Here is a 22,118-nt window from a genome sequence, read left to right as displayed (position 1 = left end):
ACTGAGTTAGATGTGACTCTGACATACAAAAGAATGACTCCCAACTTTAAAAGTTTAACAAATGGAACTGTTTTAAGTAGTTATTTATTAGAAATTCAAAACACATGTTTTCCTAGAAGGTATTACACTATGGCAATGGTACCAATGAAGCAAATATTTGCTTCAAAATAATCTAGCAGACAGGAAATGAGGACATAAGTGTGCGTATAGGTAAAATATAATTGCTCATGAAATGATGCTAACTGTAGAAGCTAGGTATAGGTAAATGTAAGTTCATTATAGTCTTTAGTTCTTAAAATTTTCCATAATAAAAAGTATAAAAACTAAAAATTTTCATTAAGGTTCAGAGCCAATTTTAAAAAAGAAACCCTACCACAGCCACAATTAAAAAAAAATAATTTATGTCTATCTTTAATAGAAAATGGTTCAAAATTCTAATTTCAATTGCCTACTACTGACTTAAACGGAGATGTCAAACACACTACTACCCTCTTATCCCAAATAATCCACCACTTCCATTCTAGGAAGAAAGTCAGGAATGAGAAAATAAGTTGAGAAAGCAAAAGAAGTATGACAATAAAGAAAGACACTTTGGATGAAATGAGAAGTAGGGAAGACTATAAAGACTAGAAAAGGTAGGCTTGAACTAGGTTAAAGAAGCTCTTGAATAAAAAACAAAAAACATGTTTAATAACTGTGGAAAATGCAACAAAGGATCAGAGTTAAAAGACTGCCAAGGAAGTTAAGGGCCCAGTGAAAAGTTCCTTTTTTAACCAGTGTTAAAAAAAAATCAAAGGAAGATACAAGTATCTTCATTTACACTGTGACAGTAGCTTCAGAAATAGATACTCTATATTAAATTGTATATGGTAATTCTACTTCTATGACTCATTAAAAAAAAAATCAGAAACAAGAAATTGGGCAGGGTTCTTCAAGCCTGAGGCTTTGACCTAAGCTAAATGGAACAAATCCCTACTTGGATGTAAATCAAATAACCCCTATTCCATTTTCAGGAGTATCATCAATATTTCCCACCTTCAATAAAATTTAATAAGTAACAATAATATTAAGTGCATGAACCATTATATTAAGTGCATGAACCATTAGTTACGCTTCAAATACTGTTCTAAGCACAACCCTATAATGAGGTAGGCACTAATTGTTTTGTTTTTTTTTTTACAGATAAGAAAACTGAAGCAATGTGACAGCCTTGTCCCTCTTTTTCTCCCTTTCCTTTCTAAACTACTGGCTCTTTCTCTGGAAAACCCTGACTGATATAGGTATAGGAAAGTTAAGTAATCCTTTCTCTAAAGTCTTACAACTATTAAGTAAAAGTGGCAGAATCAGGATTCAAACCAGGCAGCTTGGTTCCAGAATCAGAACTTTTCATCTACGTACTACATTGTCTCTCATCACATAATAAACTGTTTATTTCAACAAATCAGAGGCAACTTTATATTTCAAAGTTGTTGCAAGCCCTTCTCCAAGGAGCCAACACTAATTCAGAAGGATATTAACTTTCTGGTCTAAACTATCAAGAAAAGTATTTGACTCTGCTCGTACTTTTTATCCTGTTCCCAAAGACTTTGGTCACATCAAAAGATGTTGGGGAAAAACACACCCCTTCGTTGAATCAAGAGCTGAAACAAGTGCAACATATCAGCCGGCCACATACCTTAAGATCCCTAATGGAGAAAGTCGTAACCAATTATATAAACAAGCCTCTTTATTTTCTGATAGTTAACAGTATTGTAAGATAGTCCTGAGGCATAAGGGAATACGTGAAAGGCAGAAGTCTATCACGTTTATACAACCATCTCTTGGTATCCAAGGGGACTCAACTCCAGGACACACTACTCCACACCTCATGGATGCCAAAACATCTATAGATGTTCCAAGTACCTTATAGTACACCCTCTGTATCTGTGGATTCAACCAACCTAGGATTTCAATCCTCGGATCCAGACCCCTGCAGATACAGAAGGCTGACTGTATATATTTGCACAGATAATTTTTAGACCAATGATACATGTCCGTCATATATGAAACTCAGTCCTTTTAAAGGGCATCTTCAAGGTGTTACATTAAACTTTACAAAATTGTAAAGAAACTTAGATATAATTGGATCCAATCCTCTCCGCCTTGCAGAGAACTTATCAATAGTAATGCAAAAACTAAAACTCAAAAAATACAACAAAATTTTCTGCCTTCATTTTTAATATTTTATAAACAGATATGCCACCTTTTACTTACATCTTGGCTTAATGCCATGAAACTCCTCTGTAATTCTTTTGCAAACTCCAAGTTATTTGTGACTTCCTGGTACTTAGACACGGCATCCTAAAATAACAAAAAGAAAATCCAACTTTTACTGGAAACACAAAGAAACACAAAATTAATCTTATTAAGTTACATAAAATCTAAATAAAATATAACATATTTACCAGCTGATCTTGATTAAGCCTTTCCCCTTTGTTCATTCGTTCCTGATAATCATCAAGCTTGCCCTATATTAAAAGAAAAAAATAATTATATTCCATACTGGAAGTATATACCAGCTTAACAATGCTAAAATAACAAACCCATATAATTCTTTAAGTTTGTCTGAAATCTTGCCCTAAACATACTTTTTACATACTTTTTAGATAAACTACAGTTTAAGTTAGTATGTAAACAGCATTAGTTTAATTGTGAATTTAAAAAATGAATTTAAATATCCCTGCCATGCTGATACCAAATATTGTATTATAAGTCAATGATACGTTACTGCTTATTTTTAAAATTATTTTAATTGGAGAGTAATTACTTTACAATGTTATGATGATTTTTGCCATACATCAACATGAATCAGCCACAGGTATACGTGTGTCCCTCCCCATCTTTGGGCTTCTCAAATAAGATGTGCACCAGATGGCCCAAGCTTATGATACCCATCCACATGAGTGACAGCCACAATTCAATGAGGAGTCCACTTACACTCAAGTGACCATATCAGATACCTTATTTTACTAAGTGTTAAATTTTTGTTCTTCCCCTCCTCGCCAAAGAATTCATGTACGTTGTATATTTGTTTTTCTCAATAAAGACATGTGCATACTGTCTTTGATGTGCCCCACTCATTCCCCTTAAAAATGAAGTAAATTCAAGCTATCACTTACAGTCACAGTACACTAGTCATCAGCTTTGCTCTTTATTTTCTCACAAACGTAACTAAATGAGCAAGAGTGGGGGAAGAAAATTAAGCCTCTGGTTTAAGATCATTCTCCCATCCCTCCACCCGCCCAAAGTTGGAGGTTTCCTAGGCTACTATTCTTAAATTTAAAAAACTCCCCCACAAACATACTCAGGTAATAAGGTATAGTCAAAAATTCAATTGTTTTAAGGGTCAGAGGAGAAATAAATAGAAATATAAATTAAGGAAGAAAAATCTTAAATAATCACAATAAATTACAAACATACGTAGTTATTCCTTACCCTTGGCAATAGTAAAAAAAAAAAAAAAGAAATCAAGAAAACAGATACAAACTAAGGTTCTGATAAAACTCAGGCACAGAAACAAGCTTAAAAGCAGTGTTCAAAAGTTGTTTTCAAATGATCCATTTTGTTTGTACCAGAAAACAGTATTCAACTTTCATAATCATTTTACCTTAAAGTTTATCACACTTTAGGTATACTAAAGGTAAATAAAATCAGTACAATCATTAAAACATCAATGGATGATGAAAACTATTCAATCTTACTTAGGTGAACTATTTATACAACAGTAAGCCCCCAGGGCTTCCCTGGTGGCCCAATGGTTATTAAGAATCCACTTTGCAATGCAAGGGATACCAGTTCAATCTCTGGTCCAGAAAGATCCCACATGTCCCAGGGCAACCAAGCCTAGGCACCACACCAATGAACCTGCACCCTAGAGCCTATGCTCTGCAACAAGAGAAGCCTACACACCACAATTAGGGACAGCCTCTGCTCTCATCAACTGAGGAAAGCTTGCTCTCCACAACTAGAGAAAGCCCCTGCACAGCAATGAAGACCCAGCACAGCCAAAAATAAATACGTTTATATAATTAAAACGTTAAATATATACATTAAAAAAATAAGCCTCCAACTAAGTTAATATAAAATTCAAGTCTAGAATTACAATGTCAACAATTTGAGATTTTCTTTAGTAATCAGACGAAAGAAAACTTTACTAATACATGTCAATGTATTACCTAAAAAATCTGACACTTTATGAAAGTGAACCATATTATTCTGAATTTCTTCCAACCATGAGAGACTTTGTGGTACTTACTCTGTTTAAAAAGAAAGCTTAATCTTTAAGAAAATGAATCAAGATTTTTACACTGATACGGTACACCTAACCCCTAAGAGAGAAGTTAAACTGCCTTAAACACTGAGGATGAACAAAGACAGTTCATGTTTTTAAAAGGACAGGCTACTTAAAAAAAAAACTAAACAAGTTAAAGATTTGCTTTTAATTATGATTTATGATGTAATAATAGCATTATAATCTGTATTCCAGTACTTAGAAATATACAAATAAAGATATGCCAACAGGAATGCCTGAAATTTAGTGCCAGTACACAGTTAAAGTTCTAGCACCTAGGCAAAAGAAAAACTGCTGTTAGCTTATACATTTATTATCTCCCCCTTTTAATAGCATTATACATTTTTCAAGAAAAATGTTGCTAAATCAGGACATTAGCACATAATGAATGCTCTACAAATCCACAGGGGATGGTTTCACATACCTAGCATTACCATTAAATGTCTGGAGAACTTAAAACTCCTAAAAACTGTGTGTATGTGTGTGTGTATATGTACACATATATATAAATATTTTTTAAGGTGTTAAGAATGGTACCTGAGTGGTAGAATTACAGGTAGAATCTTTTCCTTCTGTTTTGTACACTTATTTTGCAAAGACATAGCTTATATAATAGTGATAAAAAAAATTAAAATCTTGTGCTACACAAAAATGTTAAGATTGTCAGATTGCAGGATACTGTCAGGACTTTCACCTACAAGAATCCTTGAGTATGCATCTATATTATCCTAGGACGAGATATGGCAGAAAAGCTCCAATTTTCTACACAGCAGGAAATTTGCTCTTCATCCAACCCCAAGATCTACGTCAGATTACATTTTCTAAAGACGACTCACGTTGTACTGTTCTACAATGTGACCTTGGCACTTCTCATTAAAAACTAGTCTAATTCCTCTGCCATAGTACTGAGCGGGCTTCAACCAAGAGAACAGTGGAAATGATCCTATGTGACTTCCAGGGTTGAGTCATAATAACAATGCATCTCTGCCCTGTTTGCTGGTCACTAAAACCAATCATGTTTGGAGCCCTGAGCCATCATTTAACACGTCCAATAACCCTGGGATTGCCATGCTATGAGGAAGCTAAGCTATGAAGAGAGGTCTCAATTAAGAATTCTGGTCAGCAATTCTAGCGTTACGTCATCCAAGCCCAAGCATGAGACATGTGAGGAAACAAGGTTGAGTCTTCCCAGCTGAGACCCCAGGCATCACAGAGCAGGTCAGCTCCACTGTATGCCCTAAATCCCTAACAGGCATCATCTGTGTGCATGATAAAATGAGGTAAGTCCCGGAGTAATCTGTCACACAGCAATAACTGGACGGTTAAGAGGTCAATGACAAGAGAAAGCAGCTACTATGCAAACTGGGCTTCATGGTACACAAATTCTTGAAATACTGTCACCCGCAAAATCTCTGTGTAGCCAAAATAAAGATCTATGCATTAAATACAAATAGAAAAATTGCCCACTTGGGGTTAAAATTTGCAGTACAAACTAAGATCATTACATAAATAAGGATTTGCTTGTCAAACTGACAGGTCCAACATTAACCCCCACAAAAACAGAGGGGCAAAGACAGGAATAAAGTACTCTAGACAAACACAGCTTTTTCATTCCCTAAGCTCCAAGACAGTTTCTAACATAGTGTTACAAATTTGTTAAATATTCGTATCATCCACATAAAATGAATATTAAGTTTTTTTCCCAGCAGAATGGAGTTGTTTTTCTAGCATTAGATATCTTCGTCAGAAAGCCTACCACAATATTGATATAACTGAAAACCTGCCCTCTTAGATTCTATCTTGAAATATCCATCTTGAAAATTCAATTCAGGGTTCCTTTTTCAACTGAGCATCCCTAATGTATTAAAAATTCATTTATAGCACCACATATGAGCAAGATGGCACAGTGGTGAAGAATTTGCCTGCCAATACAGGAGACATAAGAGATGGAGGTTTTGGCGGTGCCGCGCCGCCGGGAGCGGGCCGGAGCCCGGACCATGGCGGCGGCGGCACCCGAGCGGGGTGGCAGATAACAAAAAAAAAAAAAAGAGAGATGGAGGTTTGATCCCTTGGTCAGGAAGATCCCCTGGAATAGGAAATGGCAACCCACTCCAGTATTCTTGCCTGGAAAATTCCATGGACAGAGAGCCCATGGGGCTCCAACAAGTTGGACACAACTGAGTGACTGAGCACAGCACACATGAGCAAGATAAAAATCGGGCCATTTTCCAGGTTACTCGTAATCAGAATCTCTAAAGCAGAACCATGGAATTAGACGATACCCAGTACATGTCAAAGACTAAGACTATACTGTTATGTAGTACCGAGAAACCAGTCCCACTCTTCGGTTTCTTTGTTGCCTGTAACAGTTCAGAGTATTTGTTATGACAGGCATTCAAATTTAAAGTATCATGCAGGCACTATTATCAATCACATTTCATTTAAATGGAAACTGAAAGGGCAATTAAATAACTTGCCTAAGGTCATCTATGAGATGAGATGGTTGGATGACATCACCAACTCTATGGATATGAGTTTGAGCAAGCTCCAGGAGTTGGTGATAATAAGACAGACAGGCAAGTCTGGCGTGTTGCAGTCCATGGGGTCGCAGAGTCGGACACATCCGAGCGAATGAACTGAACTGAAGGTCACCTATCCCAGAAAAATCACTTGTGCCTCAGCACTGTATTTCCACTCTATTCCAGCTATTGCTACACTTCATTTCTGCCCTTCTGCTGCTATCTTCTTCCTTTCTCCAGAACTGCAGTACACCCAGATCTTCCATCACCCCCCCCAAGATTTTTTTCATCAGCAAAGCTGCTTTATCTAAACATTTTTTTAAAAAATTCACTAGGTGCTACAGGGCTGTGTGCTAAGTCGCTCAGTCATGTTAGACTCTCTAACCCTATAGACTGTAGCCCCCCGGCTTCTCTGTCCATGAGGATTCTCCAGGCAAGAATACTGGAATGGGTTGCCATGACCCCCTCCAGGGGATTTTCACAAGCCAGTAATCGAACCTGCATCTCTTACGTCTCCTGAATTGGCAGGCAGGTTCTTTACAAGTAGCATCACCTGGGAAGCTATGAGGGCGGCATAAGATATTCAAAATGACTGTTCTCCAGAGATTCCCTTCCTTCCTGTTATAACCAACAAATTCCGTACGTGAATAACTGGGAAAAAATGACAGTTAAAAAGAAATAGTAAAAAAAAATGAGAGACTCAAAAAACCACTAATTCTTCAACCAGACAACTGTGGTGGGGTGGGGGTGGGTTTAGTCGCTAAGTCGTGTCCATTTCTTGTGACCCCATAGACTGTAGCCTGCCAGGTCCCTCTGTCCGTGGGATTCTCCAGGCAAGAATACTGGAGTGGGTTGCCATTCCCTTCTCCAGGAGATCTTCCCAACCCAGAAATCAAACTCGGATCTCCTGCATTACAGGCAGATTCTTTACCAACTAGACAACAGTAACAGTAACAACTAGTTACTAGTAGACAATTAGTAAACAATAACAACTAGTTACTAGTAGACAACTAGTAAACAGTAACAACAAGAAAAATTAGCAAAGACAACATCTTTAGCTTGACTACCTAGGAAACTATGTTATTCTCATTCTCAATTAAGAAATCTCTAAACTGTGGGAGATTACTTAAAAATGAAGCTTAAAATAACAAAAATAGTAGTAATACCTAGCTATATCTCATATTACTTTCTCTCCAGGCCAAATAAATCACTTCTGTAGTACTGAAAGAACTTGTAGAGTGATAATGTAAATACAACAAGACAAAGATTTCTTTTCCTCTCATCTTTCCATAATCTTCAGTGGCCCTTTCTAGACATTTCAAGTCCCTAATCCCTGCATTCCTGTTCTTCATCTAGAAACATGAGTTCTGACTTTGCCTACATAGTGGTAGGCACCTGACTGCCTCCAACACACGTTCCTCAATTCAACTGAGACTGAGTTGCTAGTAAAATTCACAGCAGACAGGAAAGGCATCAAGAATCAAGTTCCTTCAATTTTTAAAAGGAGGGTCTAGATAACATAGAGTACAATTCATAGAAGATTCATAGCAGCTCTCTCCAAATGCTAGAAGCCTTCACATGTTGCAGGAGTCTGAGCTGTTACAGAAAAAATATTTAACAGTGGTGTCAGGGATGTAACTCCAACATCATGAACTTAAGAGTTGTCCAAAAATGAAATAGACTTTCACTGAGAAATGAGCATTTCACCAGGCCCTAGAAGACTGATTAATACAGAAGCTCACTGAGTATCAAGACTGCAGGAATCCTTAACACTGAAAAACAGTAAAAGGATGCTAAATCAGTTGTTATCTAATGTCCCGTTGTAAGATAATTTTTTAGGCAAGTACCTAACCAGGAGTTATAATCTGACAAGACTTTTGTCCAACTGGGCTTCCCTTGTGGCTCTGCTGGTAAACAATCTGCCTGCAGTGCAGCAGACCTGGGTTCTATCCCTGGGATGGGAAGATCCCCCGGAGAAAAGAAAGTCTACCCACTCCAGTATTCTGGCCTAGAGAATTCCATGGACTATATAATCCTTGGGGTCGCTAAGAGTCGGACATGACTGAGCAACTTTCACTTTCACTTGTTCAACTGGAGGGGGAAAAAAGACAATCCTATAAAAACTTATTCCTTGTCCATGGCAGTAATTATGTAGTTAAGTCTGAATGAAAGAATGCACCTAACCTTAGTAAGAAAATGAAAAAGTTTAGAGTTCCAACATCACCTACTTTGATTTATATTCTTATAAAGTATAAAGCTTGTGAACTTGAAAACAAATGATCCAAAAAAGAAAGAAACAATTGACAAAGATAATCTTAACAAGTGTCTTTTGAATTATTAGTTGCTTCAGCCAATGAGTTGGTACAACTAAATGGTTTATATACTCAGCAGGGACTTCAATTATTGATAGAAAGATGTGAACTTTTTAATTCATTTAAAATGGAGACCAAAAATTTTTTTCCCCAATGATTAGTATATTTCAGCTATCTCTGTATTTGGATAAGAGTATTAAGGGGAATGCAGTGAAATTTCTAATAATCTACAATAGTTCAAATACCAAAAATCATCTGTCCTCCTTCCTAAGACTATTAACAAATCTTGTTTACACTACCTAGATTTTAAGATAGGAGTTTTCTAATTGCTTATTCATCAACTCTACTCACTTTAAAAAAAAAAAAATCCTTCAGGAAAAAAACCCAATTAAAAAAAAAAGTGCAAGTAAACAGCTCTATACAAAAAAGCATTTTCCCCCTCATGGATTAATCCATTTTAACAGGATTTTATTGATGAAAATACAAGTATTGCTATGTAATGATTTAGTCAATCTACCAAATATTTATTTAGCATACGCCATGTACAAGGCACAGTATGATACTAGTAACAGTCTCTGCCCTCCAGCAGTTTACTACCTATTAGAAAAAATACATAAGGTGAGAACATAAGACAATATAAAAATGCAAAGAAAGTGTACAGACAACGGGTAGCACAAGAAGTTAAAGGAAACAGACTGCATGGTCAAGAAGCACACCTTACTCTTTCCTCAGAAATAGCAATTGAGCAGAGGCGCAGTAAGATCTCTGTCATCTGTGTGTTTATATTCATACTCTGTCCAACTAAAGCACCAGTATACAGCTACTTGGAGAAATAAAAAGATGAGAAGTCAAGCACCTTACAATTTCAACTTTGACTGACTTTCTCTTCTGCTACTCCTCTCATTCTCCTCTACTGCATACATACTATTCATTTCCTCTCCCCAAAGGAACAAATTATTAAAAAAAAAAAAATCCAGAAACTTGGAATACAAGAATTAAGATGTAAATATTGACACATCTCCTACTTCTCCCTACTGGTAATGTTATCCCCACATTTTCTGGCCTATAACATACCAAGCTTGAGTAGAGACTAGCAAATGTGCACCTGGGGCTTAAGCAAGCATGAAGACAGACTTTAAATGGAACTTCTCCTGTACTGCTAGTCACTGGAGGCCATTACCTAGACAGCCTACAAACACAAATTTAGCAATGAGATGTTACTATATAGGTCTACAGAAGAATAAAAAAGCCTTTTTCTTTTGCTTTCACCTTTTCTAAATAGAGAAACTCTAAAATTAAAGTATGTGGGAAAAAAAATAAAATAAAGTATGTGGGGGGACTTCTCTGGCAATCCAGTGATTTAGACTCCATGATCCCAAATCAAGGGGAAAGGGTTCGATCCCATTGGGAACTAAGATTTGGCATGTCACAGTGTGGCCAAAAAATACATAAAAAATTTAAAAATAATAATAAAATTCAGTTATTTGAAGTAAAAGGCTTGGTTCCACAGGATCAGCTGTAACTTGAAAAACTACACTATGTTGCAAAGCATTACAGATTCTAATTAACCCCTCTAAAACATTACGAGAGACCTTGGAGTTCACCTATTTTAACCTGGGTCATTTCACATGAGCACCTCAATTTCTTCCTCTGTAAAATGAACTGGAATAAATTCTAAAATGGCTTTAAGCTCTTAACATATTTCAAAGATTCTATAACAGTATGATAATAAAAGACCACACTGTTTTTTAAGTTTAAACTTTTGCAAATATTAATTTTTTAAAAGATGAAGTAGTACTAGGTTAGTCCTTGTCTAGTTCTAAACGTAAACTAAGAAATTACATAAAATTATGACAAACTGTATGCTTAACCTCTAACTCAGACAAAACTTATTCTGATATAAATATCTGATACAAATATTCTGATACAAACATAGGAATTATCCTAGAATAAAATATGGCCAGCTTAAAACAACACATTCTTATTATCATACTTAGGATTCTACTCTCATTGCAGAAAAAGGTATTTGCGTCATCACATGAGATAATTCACATCATTTTCTTTTCAAACTCAATTTTTAAATACTTTTCTATGTCACATACTCACAGAGCACACCCAGACAAGCAGAGGGAAACAAACTAAGCATTATACTTTTTCTTCTGTGACAAGGTGAATGCAAAACAAAGTAATCTTGCTCTCTGCATTGCAGAGGAATAGTCCATGCAACCAATGGAAAAACTAGCACTTCAGAGATTTTAACTGTCAAGAAAAACTTCAGATGTTATCCCCAAGAAAAGGGTTTGCTTATACAAGTTATAACGTTTTTATTTCAAAAGACTGAGAATTCTGTACAACACCTGCACTGAAAATCCTTAAGAGAGGCACACTGCATTGCTCTGTAAAGAAATGTTATCCTAACAATAAGCAATCCTTTTTTCAGAATAATATGAACTGCAAAGAAATACAGAACAAAAAGACTTTAGGAGGTATGAAAAACAGTATCCTTGTCTATCACTTCTGGTCATATTGGTTAAAAACTGCCAGGTCATTTTGCTAGACAGCACTGATTAATCTTTCACCTACCAAACTCACTACTGTCTAAACTTACTATACTTGCAATGGAGTTTAACAATTTTAAATGTCATCTATTAAAACATCCTTTATTCTATCTCAAAAATGATTACCTGTTACCATATAAAAGAGCTCCCCCTTGAGTTAAAGCAGCTTCCCTGGTAGTTTAGTTGGTAAAGAATCTGCCTGCAATGCAGGAGACCAGGGTTCAATTCCTGGGTCTGGAAGATCCCCTGAAGAAGGAAATGGCAATCCACTCCAGTATTCTTGCCTGGAAAATCTCATAAACAGAGGAGCCTGGCAGGCTACAGTCCATGAGGTTGCAAGGGTTGTACACAACTTAGTGACTAAACCCACCACCTTAAGTTAAAATTAAGACTTGGTTTCAAAATATCATCTTGCATAGCCTAGGGCCCAGTTCTATGCCAATTGATGAACTAGACAATCGCTCAGTTCATTGTTACTTGTGCTTTAATCAGTTGAAAGACTGGTAAATGGAATTTGACACGATTCTGTTTATTATAGCTGTGTTTCTTCTCTTTGCTGAACACTCACACAGTTTAAAAGCCCAAATTTCAAAAAACCACCAGGCCACTTAGTTGCATTACATAATAGGATCATATTTCATCAAAGTTAAGTATGCATTCTCACTGAACAGACGCTTAGCTTTCCTCTAAATAACTTTGTTTTTTCATTGAAGTATAATAAAATTATTTCAATTCTCTATGTCTTGTGGTATTACCTATCAAGCATTAATTTTTATCGGGATACTTAATTTCAGAATCCCTGGAAAAAGGCATTTTGTCCAGAAGGCACCTATGAAAAGGTCAAAACTAAAATACGACTCAAATCTAACTTGCTCAAGAAGCTGAAGACTGAAAACTGATTTGTAACGTAAATCCTACTTTAGGTGTATTAGAAACACTATTAAAAAATGGATCCTAGTTAAATCCATTCATACAGTAATCATCTAGATATAGAAAATTTATATTTAAACTAGAAACTAGATGTGATTAAATTATAGAGGAAAACCCGAATGCCCCGAGTTTCTCAAAAATTAAAACCTACAGTTTTAATAGTAAGTCACAACATTGGTACTACCAACTCAACTATTTAACAAGTAGGTAGCTCAGTCTCTGAGTTACCAAAAAGCCTCACGTAACTGAAATTTGACCTTTCTGCTACCTAGCACCCTAACACTGGGAAGACAGGGAAAAAAGACAGAAAAGCATTTGTTGCTTTGTGTAGTGTACTAAATCTCCATCATTACAAGGGAATTTTTCACTACTTGCTAGCCTTGTCTATAATCTCTGTAATAATAACTACATTATTTTCTCCTTTATAATTGGGGGAAAGGGGGTAGGCAATGTATAGTACTACAAACCTATACACAGGAAAGACCTGTCACAGCTCAGGCCCTCATAGGGTTCATAAAACTAGCTTACTAATTTTTTCAGATACACTTGAACACTAGAATCCAACCTACCTCACAACCAAGTTATGTGGTAATCAGTGCATGACTTTATATTATATCTTTCAAGAATCACTTTTCAGTCATTAAAACATAAGTATCTATATTAAGATGTCTTAAAATATTACATCATTAATACTGTTCTTCATTTGGGTATTAAATACCAGATTGACAGGGTTATTTACTGAATTAAGAGGTTTTTATAATGTAGTTAAGTCTCAATTTCAAATACAGTTTACAAAGATGGCAGACAAACGACACTGGTCTGGAGCACGCTTATCTTATTACATACTTGAATGTAGCTCCTTAACAATAAAAATGCTTTTGTTGCTTTGGTAGCACTGATAAAACTATTATTTCAAAGTTATAATAAATCACACTTATTTAATCAAAATAAAGGATCAGCAAAAGGTAGAAATCCACAACTAGCACATCTCTCAATTTCAAATAAAGTTCAAGTAAATTTCCAAACATAGAAGACAGTCTTTAAAACTCTAAAAATGCTTTAAAACTCCCCCGAAAAATGTAAAATGAATCATTAAACAAGCGATCAAAATAATGAAGGCCTAAATATAACCAGTTTTCAAGTTATTTCCTACAGCCCAAATTTTAGCCAAGTAGTTACTATTACATCTTAACACTATTTGGTGGCTGGCAAAATAAACATTTTAAAGTAACTTCTTCAAAATTCAAGATGTTACAATAAATGTTTTACTAGAGGCAGATAAACAAAAGCTACTAAATGATTTATTATAACTGTTTGAAACCAAGTTATTTCCTTTTTAAGGTAAAAGGCAAAAGTTTGCATAATAGTTACAGATGTAACTACTCCATTTTTTTTTGTACTACTGATTTGTTTTCCCTTTCCACCTCCAATCTTACTGAAGGCTGAATTATTCATTCTGCTAAGACCCTTTCTCTACACGTACACACAAACACACACAGGCGCGCGCCCACACACACACACACACACGTGTCCCTCTAAACAGAGCTGGCACAGTCCTGCGCTGAAAGCATAAAACAAAAGGCCAACTTGAAGATAAACCTCACAGTGTGACCTAGGAATGGTTAAATATTCAATCCAAAATTTGTGGGTGTGGCTCGATTTTTCTTTTGGAGGGGGGACCGAGGGAGGCCAGCCGGGCGACTGCCTGGCCTCTGCCCTCCCCCTCTTTCGCTTTGTGCTCACAATGCAGCTCCCATACAGCGCTTCCCTCTCCCCGCAGCCGCCGCCATGTTAGACGCGCTGTCCATGTGCCCAGAGACCTAGAGAGCCCCTCCGTCCAACCCGGACCCACCCCACCGCGAGTCTCGACCCGTGCAGTCTCCCTCCCAGCCCTCTTGAGTGCGTCCCCAAGGGGCAAAGAGCGGCTGCAGAAAATCTTCTCGGGGTCGGGTGAAGCGTGAGGCTCGGGGGGACACCCGGACAATTGAAACAAAGAAGGAAGGGGCGCCCGTCAGAGGGGGGGCAGGGGTAGCAAATCCAAAGCCTGCCTGAGAGGGGCCTGAGGGAAAAGCGACTCTCGTTTAAGAACCCCAAGCACTTCCCTCCCGAGGGAGCAGAGGGGCCGCTGCGCAGGCCTCAAGTACGCGGCAACGGAGCGGACCAGCCCCAAGGCTCCAGGACGCAGGCCGCCCCGACTCCACGAGGCAGTCGGTTGGACCCTGAACGCCCCCCGCCCCGGGACCTCTTCCTTTCCCCTCGTTGACACCCGTCACAGAAAAAGGGCTTCCGCCAGCGAGAGCAGGGCATCACAGTTAAATGCCTGGCGACGGGACAGGCCCCCACCCTCACACAACCCAGTCGCCGAGGTCGGAGGCCTGGCCCCTGCGGGAGGACGGTAATAAAGAGGCCTGGGGGCCAGCGCCGCGTCCGCATCAGGTGACAAAGCACCTCCCCGCGGAGCCCGTTTCCTGGGCTCGAAGCTCCGCTTAACTGCGGAGGCCGGGCCTGGGCGAAGGGGAAGCGTCCGAGGCTGGGAGGGTAAAGCCTGCTTGCGGCAAGTCAGGGTCCGAGCACCAAACCCTCCCTTCCCCGCCAGCTCCTGGCACCTTTTTCTTCTCCAGGTTCCGAAGTTTCTTGTCGATCACCCCGAGAATCTGCTTCATGGCCTCGGTCTGGACAGCCCCGGTGCCGGTCATGGGGTGTTGGGAAGCCGGCGCGGCGGCCCCGGCCCCCGCCTCATTCCCGGAGGAACCCGACGGCGGTGGCGGTCCGGACGACTTGCTGCCGCTTCCGCTGTGGCTGGTGGCCGAAGGCATCTTGAAACCGTAAGGGGAGAGAAGAAAGAGCGGGAGGAAGGACAAGAGCGGCGAGTCAATCGGTGGACGGGGCGAGACGCGGGACAAAACGCGCAGCGGGCGGGAGCCTGCGCGAGCGGGTGGGGGTGGGGACGGGGCCGGCGCGCGCCGCCGGGGCAGGAAGGGGCCGCGGGCGCGCGCGCGACCCGCCAGCGGGGCGCCCGGACGGGCCTCGCACCGCCCCCCGCCCCGCCCCGCCCCTCCCCCGCGCGAGCCTCCGGCTCGGCCTACCGGCCCCGGGGCACCAAGACTCGCGCCGGGGGCGGGGCCTCGCAGCGCCGGCCGCCAACGGCCAGAGCAACGGTCCCCACTGGGGAGAGCCGGGCCTCGCCTCCCTGCGAGGAAGGGAGGGAAGAGAGAGGTCGGGGCTGAGAGGCGGAGTAGGGTGAAGGGCACTGGAAATGATCGGGGGTGGGGGTGGGGAAGAGGAGACTTGAGGAGCAAGCCCCTTGCGCAGGTCCAGACGATCCGGAGGTAAAGGACACTCGGGGCAGCGACCCGCTTCCCCTTCAGCGCCCGGGGTGGCGCTCACCGTGCGCGCGCGGAGGCTGCTGGAGATCCCGAGTGGGCGGCTGAGGGGACAAGGGTGGTGGTGCGTTCCGAGCAGTGTCGTGCGCTCCGTGGGCACAGGCTGCTGCGCCCGGTCCCCGCTGCACCGAGAGCCGCTGCTAGTGAGGCGGAGAGCCGGGAGCGGGAGGGACTTAGGCAGCCAGTCCTCTGGGGCGGAGGGGGCGGGAGAAGCGGCGGGCGGGGGCCTTCGTGGCCGCTCGGGCTGCCCGGCGCGAACGCCTGCGAGGAAGGACGCGCCTGGCCGCCGGTCCGCCCTGCCCTAGGCCCTGGCCTGAGGGGCGGCCGCCCGGTACAGGTCGGCAGGGCCCCAGGGAGGCTGCCGGAGCGGTAGCTTGAGTTTGGGGCGAAATCGAAGCTAGGGTCCTTCAGGCGAAATCGCTGGACGTCCAAACTGGGACAATAGGTGTCAAGCAGCTGTATCTGGAGCTGGCAACTGCCCCACGGAGAGCCCTTATGCGGGGGGGTTCGCGGGGGGAGAAAAAGGTTTCTGCAAGTAAGGGGTGCGTGGGGTGGGTGGTGCAATCCCAGCTTCTAGAATTCCTTTATATGCAGAGCGAGCAAACCCACACCTCAAAAGGTCTAAAGAGAAGTTGCCGCTTCCCCTACAACACAGTCACCTGGTAACCTAGGAGTTCTCTGTAGAACGCGCTGGAAATGAGCAAGATGGATGGTTTTAAGTTATAAAACTCTGGACTCATGTTACAAATAATCTTCAGCTGTCTTAAGATAACATGTACCCAATAGGCCTGAGTATTATGGATCAGACTTTTTTCGTTTTGTTTTAGATTTACCTAAAACTTTAAGCGAATGTTAAATGAACATGAGATTCTTTTTTTCCTCCAAGGGAAATATTCCAGCCTTGGAATAAGGTTGTGGACGGTGAACAAAAGAAAGGCCAAATGCTGGAGGAAAATGTATTAAAAGGAATTTAAGCAGTGGAAAATTCAGCAACACAATGTATGACAACAGTAAATGACCCAGTTTATTATTTAAATTCCAAGAAAAGGATTTAGGAAAGGATGCTACCAAACCCACTGTTTACTGGAGAATAAAATGAGTAATACTGGTTGGCAACGTGTATCCTGAGGGAGCCTGGAGAAGCAGCAGCCTACATCCTCAAGATATTCCAGTTAGTTGCAGTCTGTTGTCTATTCATTCAAATATTTATAGGGCACCTTACTATGCCTTAGGAACTCTTTAACGCTAGGGATTGTAAACAATTTCTATGTGCATGGAGCTTCATTCTAAGTCAGGAGGGGATATCAGAGTGAAGAGGTAGAGGGAAAAAAAGCTGGTCAGGAAAAGCGTTAGTGACATTTGAGCCAAAACTGAAGGAAAAAGGTCACTCACTTATCTTGGAGGAAGAATTTTCCAGGTAGAGGGAAAGCCATGTGCCAGGGTCTGAGATGGGAGTGTGTTTGGTGGGTTCAAGGAACAGCAAGGAGGCCAGAGTGGCAAGAGCAGAGTAGGAGATGAAGTCTAAGATATAAAAGAGAGCCAGCAGGTAAAGTCTGATAGACCACTGAGCACTTTGGCTTTTGCTGAATGAAATGGGGAGTCACTGTGTGCATAGTCTTAAACAAGGGAGTAACCTAATCAACCTGGGTTTTAAAGAAACCCTCTTGCTGCTATGTAAAGAATTTACAGTAAATGGGATAAGTGAGAGGGAGGGTGGAGCAAGAACGGAGGCTGGGAGCCCAATTAAGAGGCTGTTGAAATAATCCAGTCCAGAGATGGTGGTGGCCAAGGTCAGGGTGTTACAGTAAAGGTGGTGACAAGTGGTTGGATGCTTTATAAATACATTATGATAGCAGAACCAAAAGGATTTGCTAACTCATTAGGTGTGAGTGAAGTCAAAGTTGACCTGAGGTTATTCAAGACTTAAGCACAGAACTGTGCTTGGCTCTAATATAAACACTATGCTAAGTGCTATAAAGGAAGAATCTTTTAGCTTCTTGCAGCAATTAGTGTCCTCAGCCTGGCCACTATCACTATCAAAATCTCAGGCCCCACCCCAAATCTGCAGAGGTAATCTGCATTTTAACAAGCTTTTCAGCCAATTTGTATGCCCAGTGAAATCTAAAAGTTTTTTACTGCTTTATTAGAACTTGATTGTTGCCTTTAAGATCAGACATGAACTACTAGACAAATTCTTCCCAAACCTATAAAATCAAAAACTTAAGGTAAAACCCAGCAATCTGTGCCCTCTGGGTGATTCTGATACCTGCTAAAATATGAGAACCAGTGCCTTGGAGACATTTGGTGATTCAGGTTTGAGCTGAAGAGGTCTTGTGATTAGGTATTAAGAAGGAAACGCCTTTTCTGCTTTTCTTTGGCACATTATGAAATAGCAGTTACAAGAACATGAAGAGACTGGTCAGTTAAATTAGGCTTCAAGAAAAGAGAAAGTGGATTGTTGAAAGAGGATAGATGACAACACATGATAAAGACTGTCATTTGGGGATTCATCTCAGCCCACAGGATATCATGATAGGCTAGGTTATTATGCTGCAGTAACAGTCCTGAAGACGCTTCTCCTTGGAAGGAAAGTTATGACCAACCTAGATAGCATATTCAAAAGCAGAGACATTACTTTGCCAACAAAGGTCCGTCTAGTCGAGGCTATGGTTTTTCCAGTAGTCATGTACGGATGTGAGAGTTGGACTGTGAAGAAAGCTGAGCGCCGAAGAATTGATGCTTTTGAACTGTTGTGTCTGAGAAGACTCTTGAGAGTCCCTTGGACTGCAAGGAGATCCAACCAGTCCATTCTAAAGGAGATCAGTCCTGGGTGTTCTTTGGAAGGAATGATGCTAAAGCTGAAACTCCAATACTTTGGCCACCTCATGCGAAGAGTTGACTCATTGGAAAAGACTCTGATGCTGGGCGGGATTGGGGGCAGGAGGAGAAGGGGACGACAGAGGAAGAGATGGCTGGATGGCATCACCGACTCGATGGACGTGAGTTTGAGTGAACTCCGGGAGTTGGTGATGGACAGAGAGGCCTGGCGTGCTGCAATTCATGCGGTCGCAAAGAGTCGGACACGACTAAGCGACTGAACTGACTGACTGAATAGTCCTGAAAACTGTGACTTAAAATAGGGATCTGCAAACTATAGTCCCTGAACCAAGTGGCCCTCCGTCTGCTTTTGTAAATAGTTTGGGGAGGTGGGGGACACAGCCACATCCATTCTTGTACATATTTTTTTACGGCCTCTCATGCCACAGAACCGCAGAGTAGAGGAATAGTGATAGAGACATTATGACGTGCAAAACCTAAAATACTGTCTCATCCTTTACAGAAGAACTTTTCCAAACTCTGGCTTAAAACAAATGACCCATACCCATCATGGTTCAGCAGAGGGCTCTGCTCACAGCACTCAGATTCAAGCTGATAGAGAAACCATGTCTCAACTATTGCTAATTACTATGCCACGAGGAGAAGGAAATGGCAACCCACTCCAGTGTTCTTGCCTGGAGAATCCCAGGGACGGGGGAGCCTGGTGGGCTGCCGTCTCTGGGGTCGCACAGAGTCGGACACGACTGAAGCGACTTAGCAGCAGCAGCAGCAGCATGCCACGAGGAGAAAGAGCTTGAGGGTTTCTCAAGCAGTTGGATACTCCAGAGAGTAGACTTGGGTCCTGTGTGCTCACACCTCATTAGCTAAAAAGAATCACATGACCCCATCCAACCAAGAGATGCTATCCTATCAGATGCCCAAAAGGAAGCCAGGTGAACCAGAAATACTTGGTAGACATAATAGCTGTTGTGTTCTCACTTCCAACAGTGTTATCCCAGTCCCATGTCCTTGGTTTTCTGACATTCTTGTAGTTGTTTATTCAGGTCAGCAGGTCCAGAAAGATAAAGCAGTGTCTTTAACCTCACTCAGCCGAAAGCCACCATCCCAGCAAACCAAATTTGCCTATATCCCACCTGCCAAAAAGGCAACTGAAGCTACATTTATGTGAATTTTTAATACTTTGTCTTTTTGCCTTTTCTTCTGCTGAAGAGCCACGTGGTACTTGGAGTTATAGTATCACTGAAGAAATAGGAAAATTAAAGGGTTTTCCCGGTAAGCCAGTGGGAGAGCAGAATATGTCTATAAATGGAAATACTTTCTCCAAAAACCCTGGTATTAAAGTTATACCCAATATTAATATGTTTTAAAAACACAGATCTCCCAAGTTGAAGTTCATTTGTTTAATTCATTAGACAATAGCACTCTGACATCTCCACAGTCTAGAGAAGTGAATAATTGAACCACTTACCCTGATCATTTTGGCAAAATAGTTCAGCTGCTTCAACTCACATCACCCAGTAAGCTAATGTTTCAAGCTTCTTTGTTGCAGAAGAGAACTTTTGTCTGAATTATTTTAACTGATTTTCTGTGTCAAGTTGACGGAAACCTGGCCAAGTGTGAACCACCCTGCTCACACAGCTAGGATTCTTATTTTTCAGTCATCTTATTACAAGTCAGAAGTAGACATTTCTATCATAATTTTTGCAGTACATTCTTTTTTTATGATAATATAATTTGTCTGTGTCCCTGAACTCTGAGCTCTTCAATGGAAGAAAACATTTTCATCTCTGTATCTGCAGAAGCAATAACATGCCTGGCACAAATATTTTGTCAATAAGTATTGCCTACTAGTATGTCATTGTATCACTGCAACATTATCACTGGTCCATACTGCTCTTTTCCCTCTTCTATTGTGATAATCTTCTTTTCCACTTACATTTTCTGATGTCCGCTTTTTCTTAATTGTAATGTTATGTTTCAAAATCCGCTTCTTATTTAACAGAGGTACAATGTGTCCAGAATAGTTTTTTTCAGATTTCACAAAATAGTGTTGTTTCTTATTGAACACTCCTAGACGCGACACTGTTTTCAACATAAAAGCAAAAATACTTTGACCACAGGCATTAAAATATTCTGTATGGCCACTTAAGTGAATTGTACATTCTTTTAACTTGATATTTCTATTTCAATGGTTCTCAACTTGTAATATTGCCCCCCTAAAGATATTTGGCAATGTCTGGAGTATAAGTTGTCACAGCTTGAGGTGGAGGTGCTACTGACATCTAGTGGGTGGAGCCCACGGATGCTTCTGAATATCCCGCAGTATTATCAAAGTCCAAATGCCAATAATGGGGAAGTTGGCAACTCTGTTCTATTTTATGAGACTTAAAATGCAGTCGTTTTTGCAGTGCTTTACAAGTAAAAATATTGAAATGACATTGGCAGAAAAAAATCCTTAGAAAGTGTGAAAGGATGTAACGCTAAACTGGGAACAGATAATCACCTTGAATCCTAGCAATTGAGGCATAATCATGGTCTCTTTCAGACTGTATTCATTTCACCCACTAATATTGATATATACGATCCACTTTGAACAATAATCTAAGAAAAAGAATATCCTTCACAGTGACAACTGCCACACAAACTTTAGAAGGAATATAACTTTCCATGTCTCAAAGTTATTAAGAGAATATAAGTATAGAATAAAGGTACTTTATTCAGGATAGTTTCTACAACTGGTCAGGATATGTATTATTCAAGAATAATTTTCACATCAAACAGCTGCTACATTAATGGTTTACTTTTCAGGTGTTAATTTTTTTTTTTAATCTTAAGAGTCAAAGAACTTGACTAAAAGATTTCTTAAACATTGTCACTAAAGATATGGAAAAGGTCCTGAAAAGGTATATGTCCTGTGTTACTTTTTTTTTTTTAACTGTAGAATTTTCCAGTGAGTGTCAACTTTGCAAAGGGGAGAGTTCTGGAAGCCCCACCCCCACCCTAAATCTTCTGCTTTGTGTGGTGTTTCTCAAAGGCAACAAGGCCCACCGCCTTCAGAATCACCAGGGTCACTTGTGAGTGTGAAGACAGGCTGGACTCCACCCCAGATAGTACATCTAAATCCCAGAATCTGAGACTTAGGGATATGTATTTTAAAAATCAAATTCCCCTTTGCACATTCAAGTTTGTGAATTGAAGTGGAGCACTTATTTTCACAAAAAAATATTTCATAACGTTTCATAAAGATT

The 22,118-nt window shown here is 40.4% G+C and overlaps 1 protein-coding gene and 1 long non-coding RNA gene across 3 annotated transcripts in view; one reads left to right on the top strand and one right to left on the bottom strand.

Annotated features, from left to right (window-relative positions):
* The window catches only part of CAPRIN1 (cell cycle associated protein 1), a 36,631-nt gene extending 20,451 nt beyond the window's left edge, over positions 1-16,180 (bottom strand). The window contains exons 1-4 of one of the 2 annotated variants that reach the window (XM_024975399.2): positions 16,037-16,180; positions 15,256-15,465; positions 2,445-2,507; positions 2,254-2,340 (exon numbers count right to left, since the gene is read on the bottom strand). In XM_024975399.2, the coding sequence (XP_024831167.1) occupies positions 2,254-2,340; positions 2,445-2,507; positions 15,256-15,465 (360 nt within the window). In that variant the 5' untranslated portion in view covers positions 16,037-16,180. 2 annotated transcript variants of the gene reach the window in all.
* Positions 15,462-21,019, top strand: LOC101907670 (uncharacterized). Its single transcript, XR_237584.5, has 2 exons — positions 15,462-15,978; positions 16,919-21,019. It is a non-coding gene; the product is annotated as an uncharacterized lncRNA (long non-coding RNA).
* Positions 21,020-22,118: the final 1,099 nt, after the last annotated feature.

The sequence above is a fragment of the Bos taurus genome, chromosome 15, assembly GCF_002263795.3.
Source record: "Bos taurus isolate L1 Dominette 01449 registration number 42190680 breed Hereford chromosome 15, ARS-UCD2.0, whole genome shotgun sequence".
Classification (NCBI taxonomy): Eukaryota; Metazoa; Chordata; class Mammalia; order Artiodactyla; family Bovidae; genus Bos; species Bos taurus.
The sequence above is the reverse complement of the archived record's forward strand: the minus strand, read 5'-3'. Positions and strand labels throughout refer to the sequence as shown.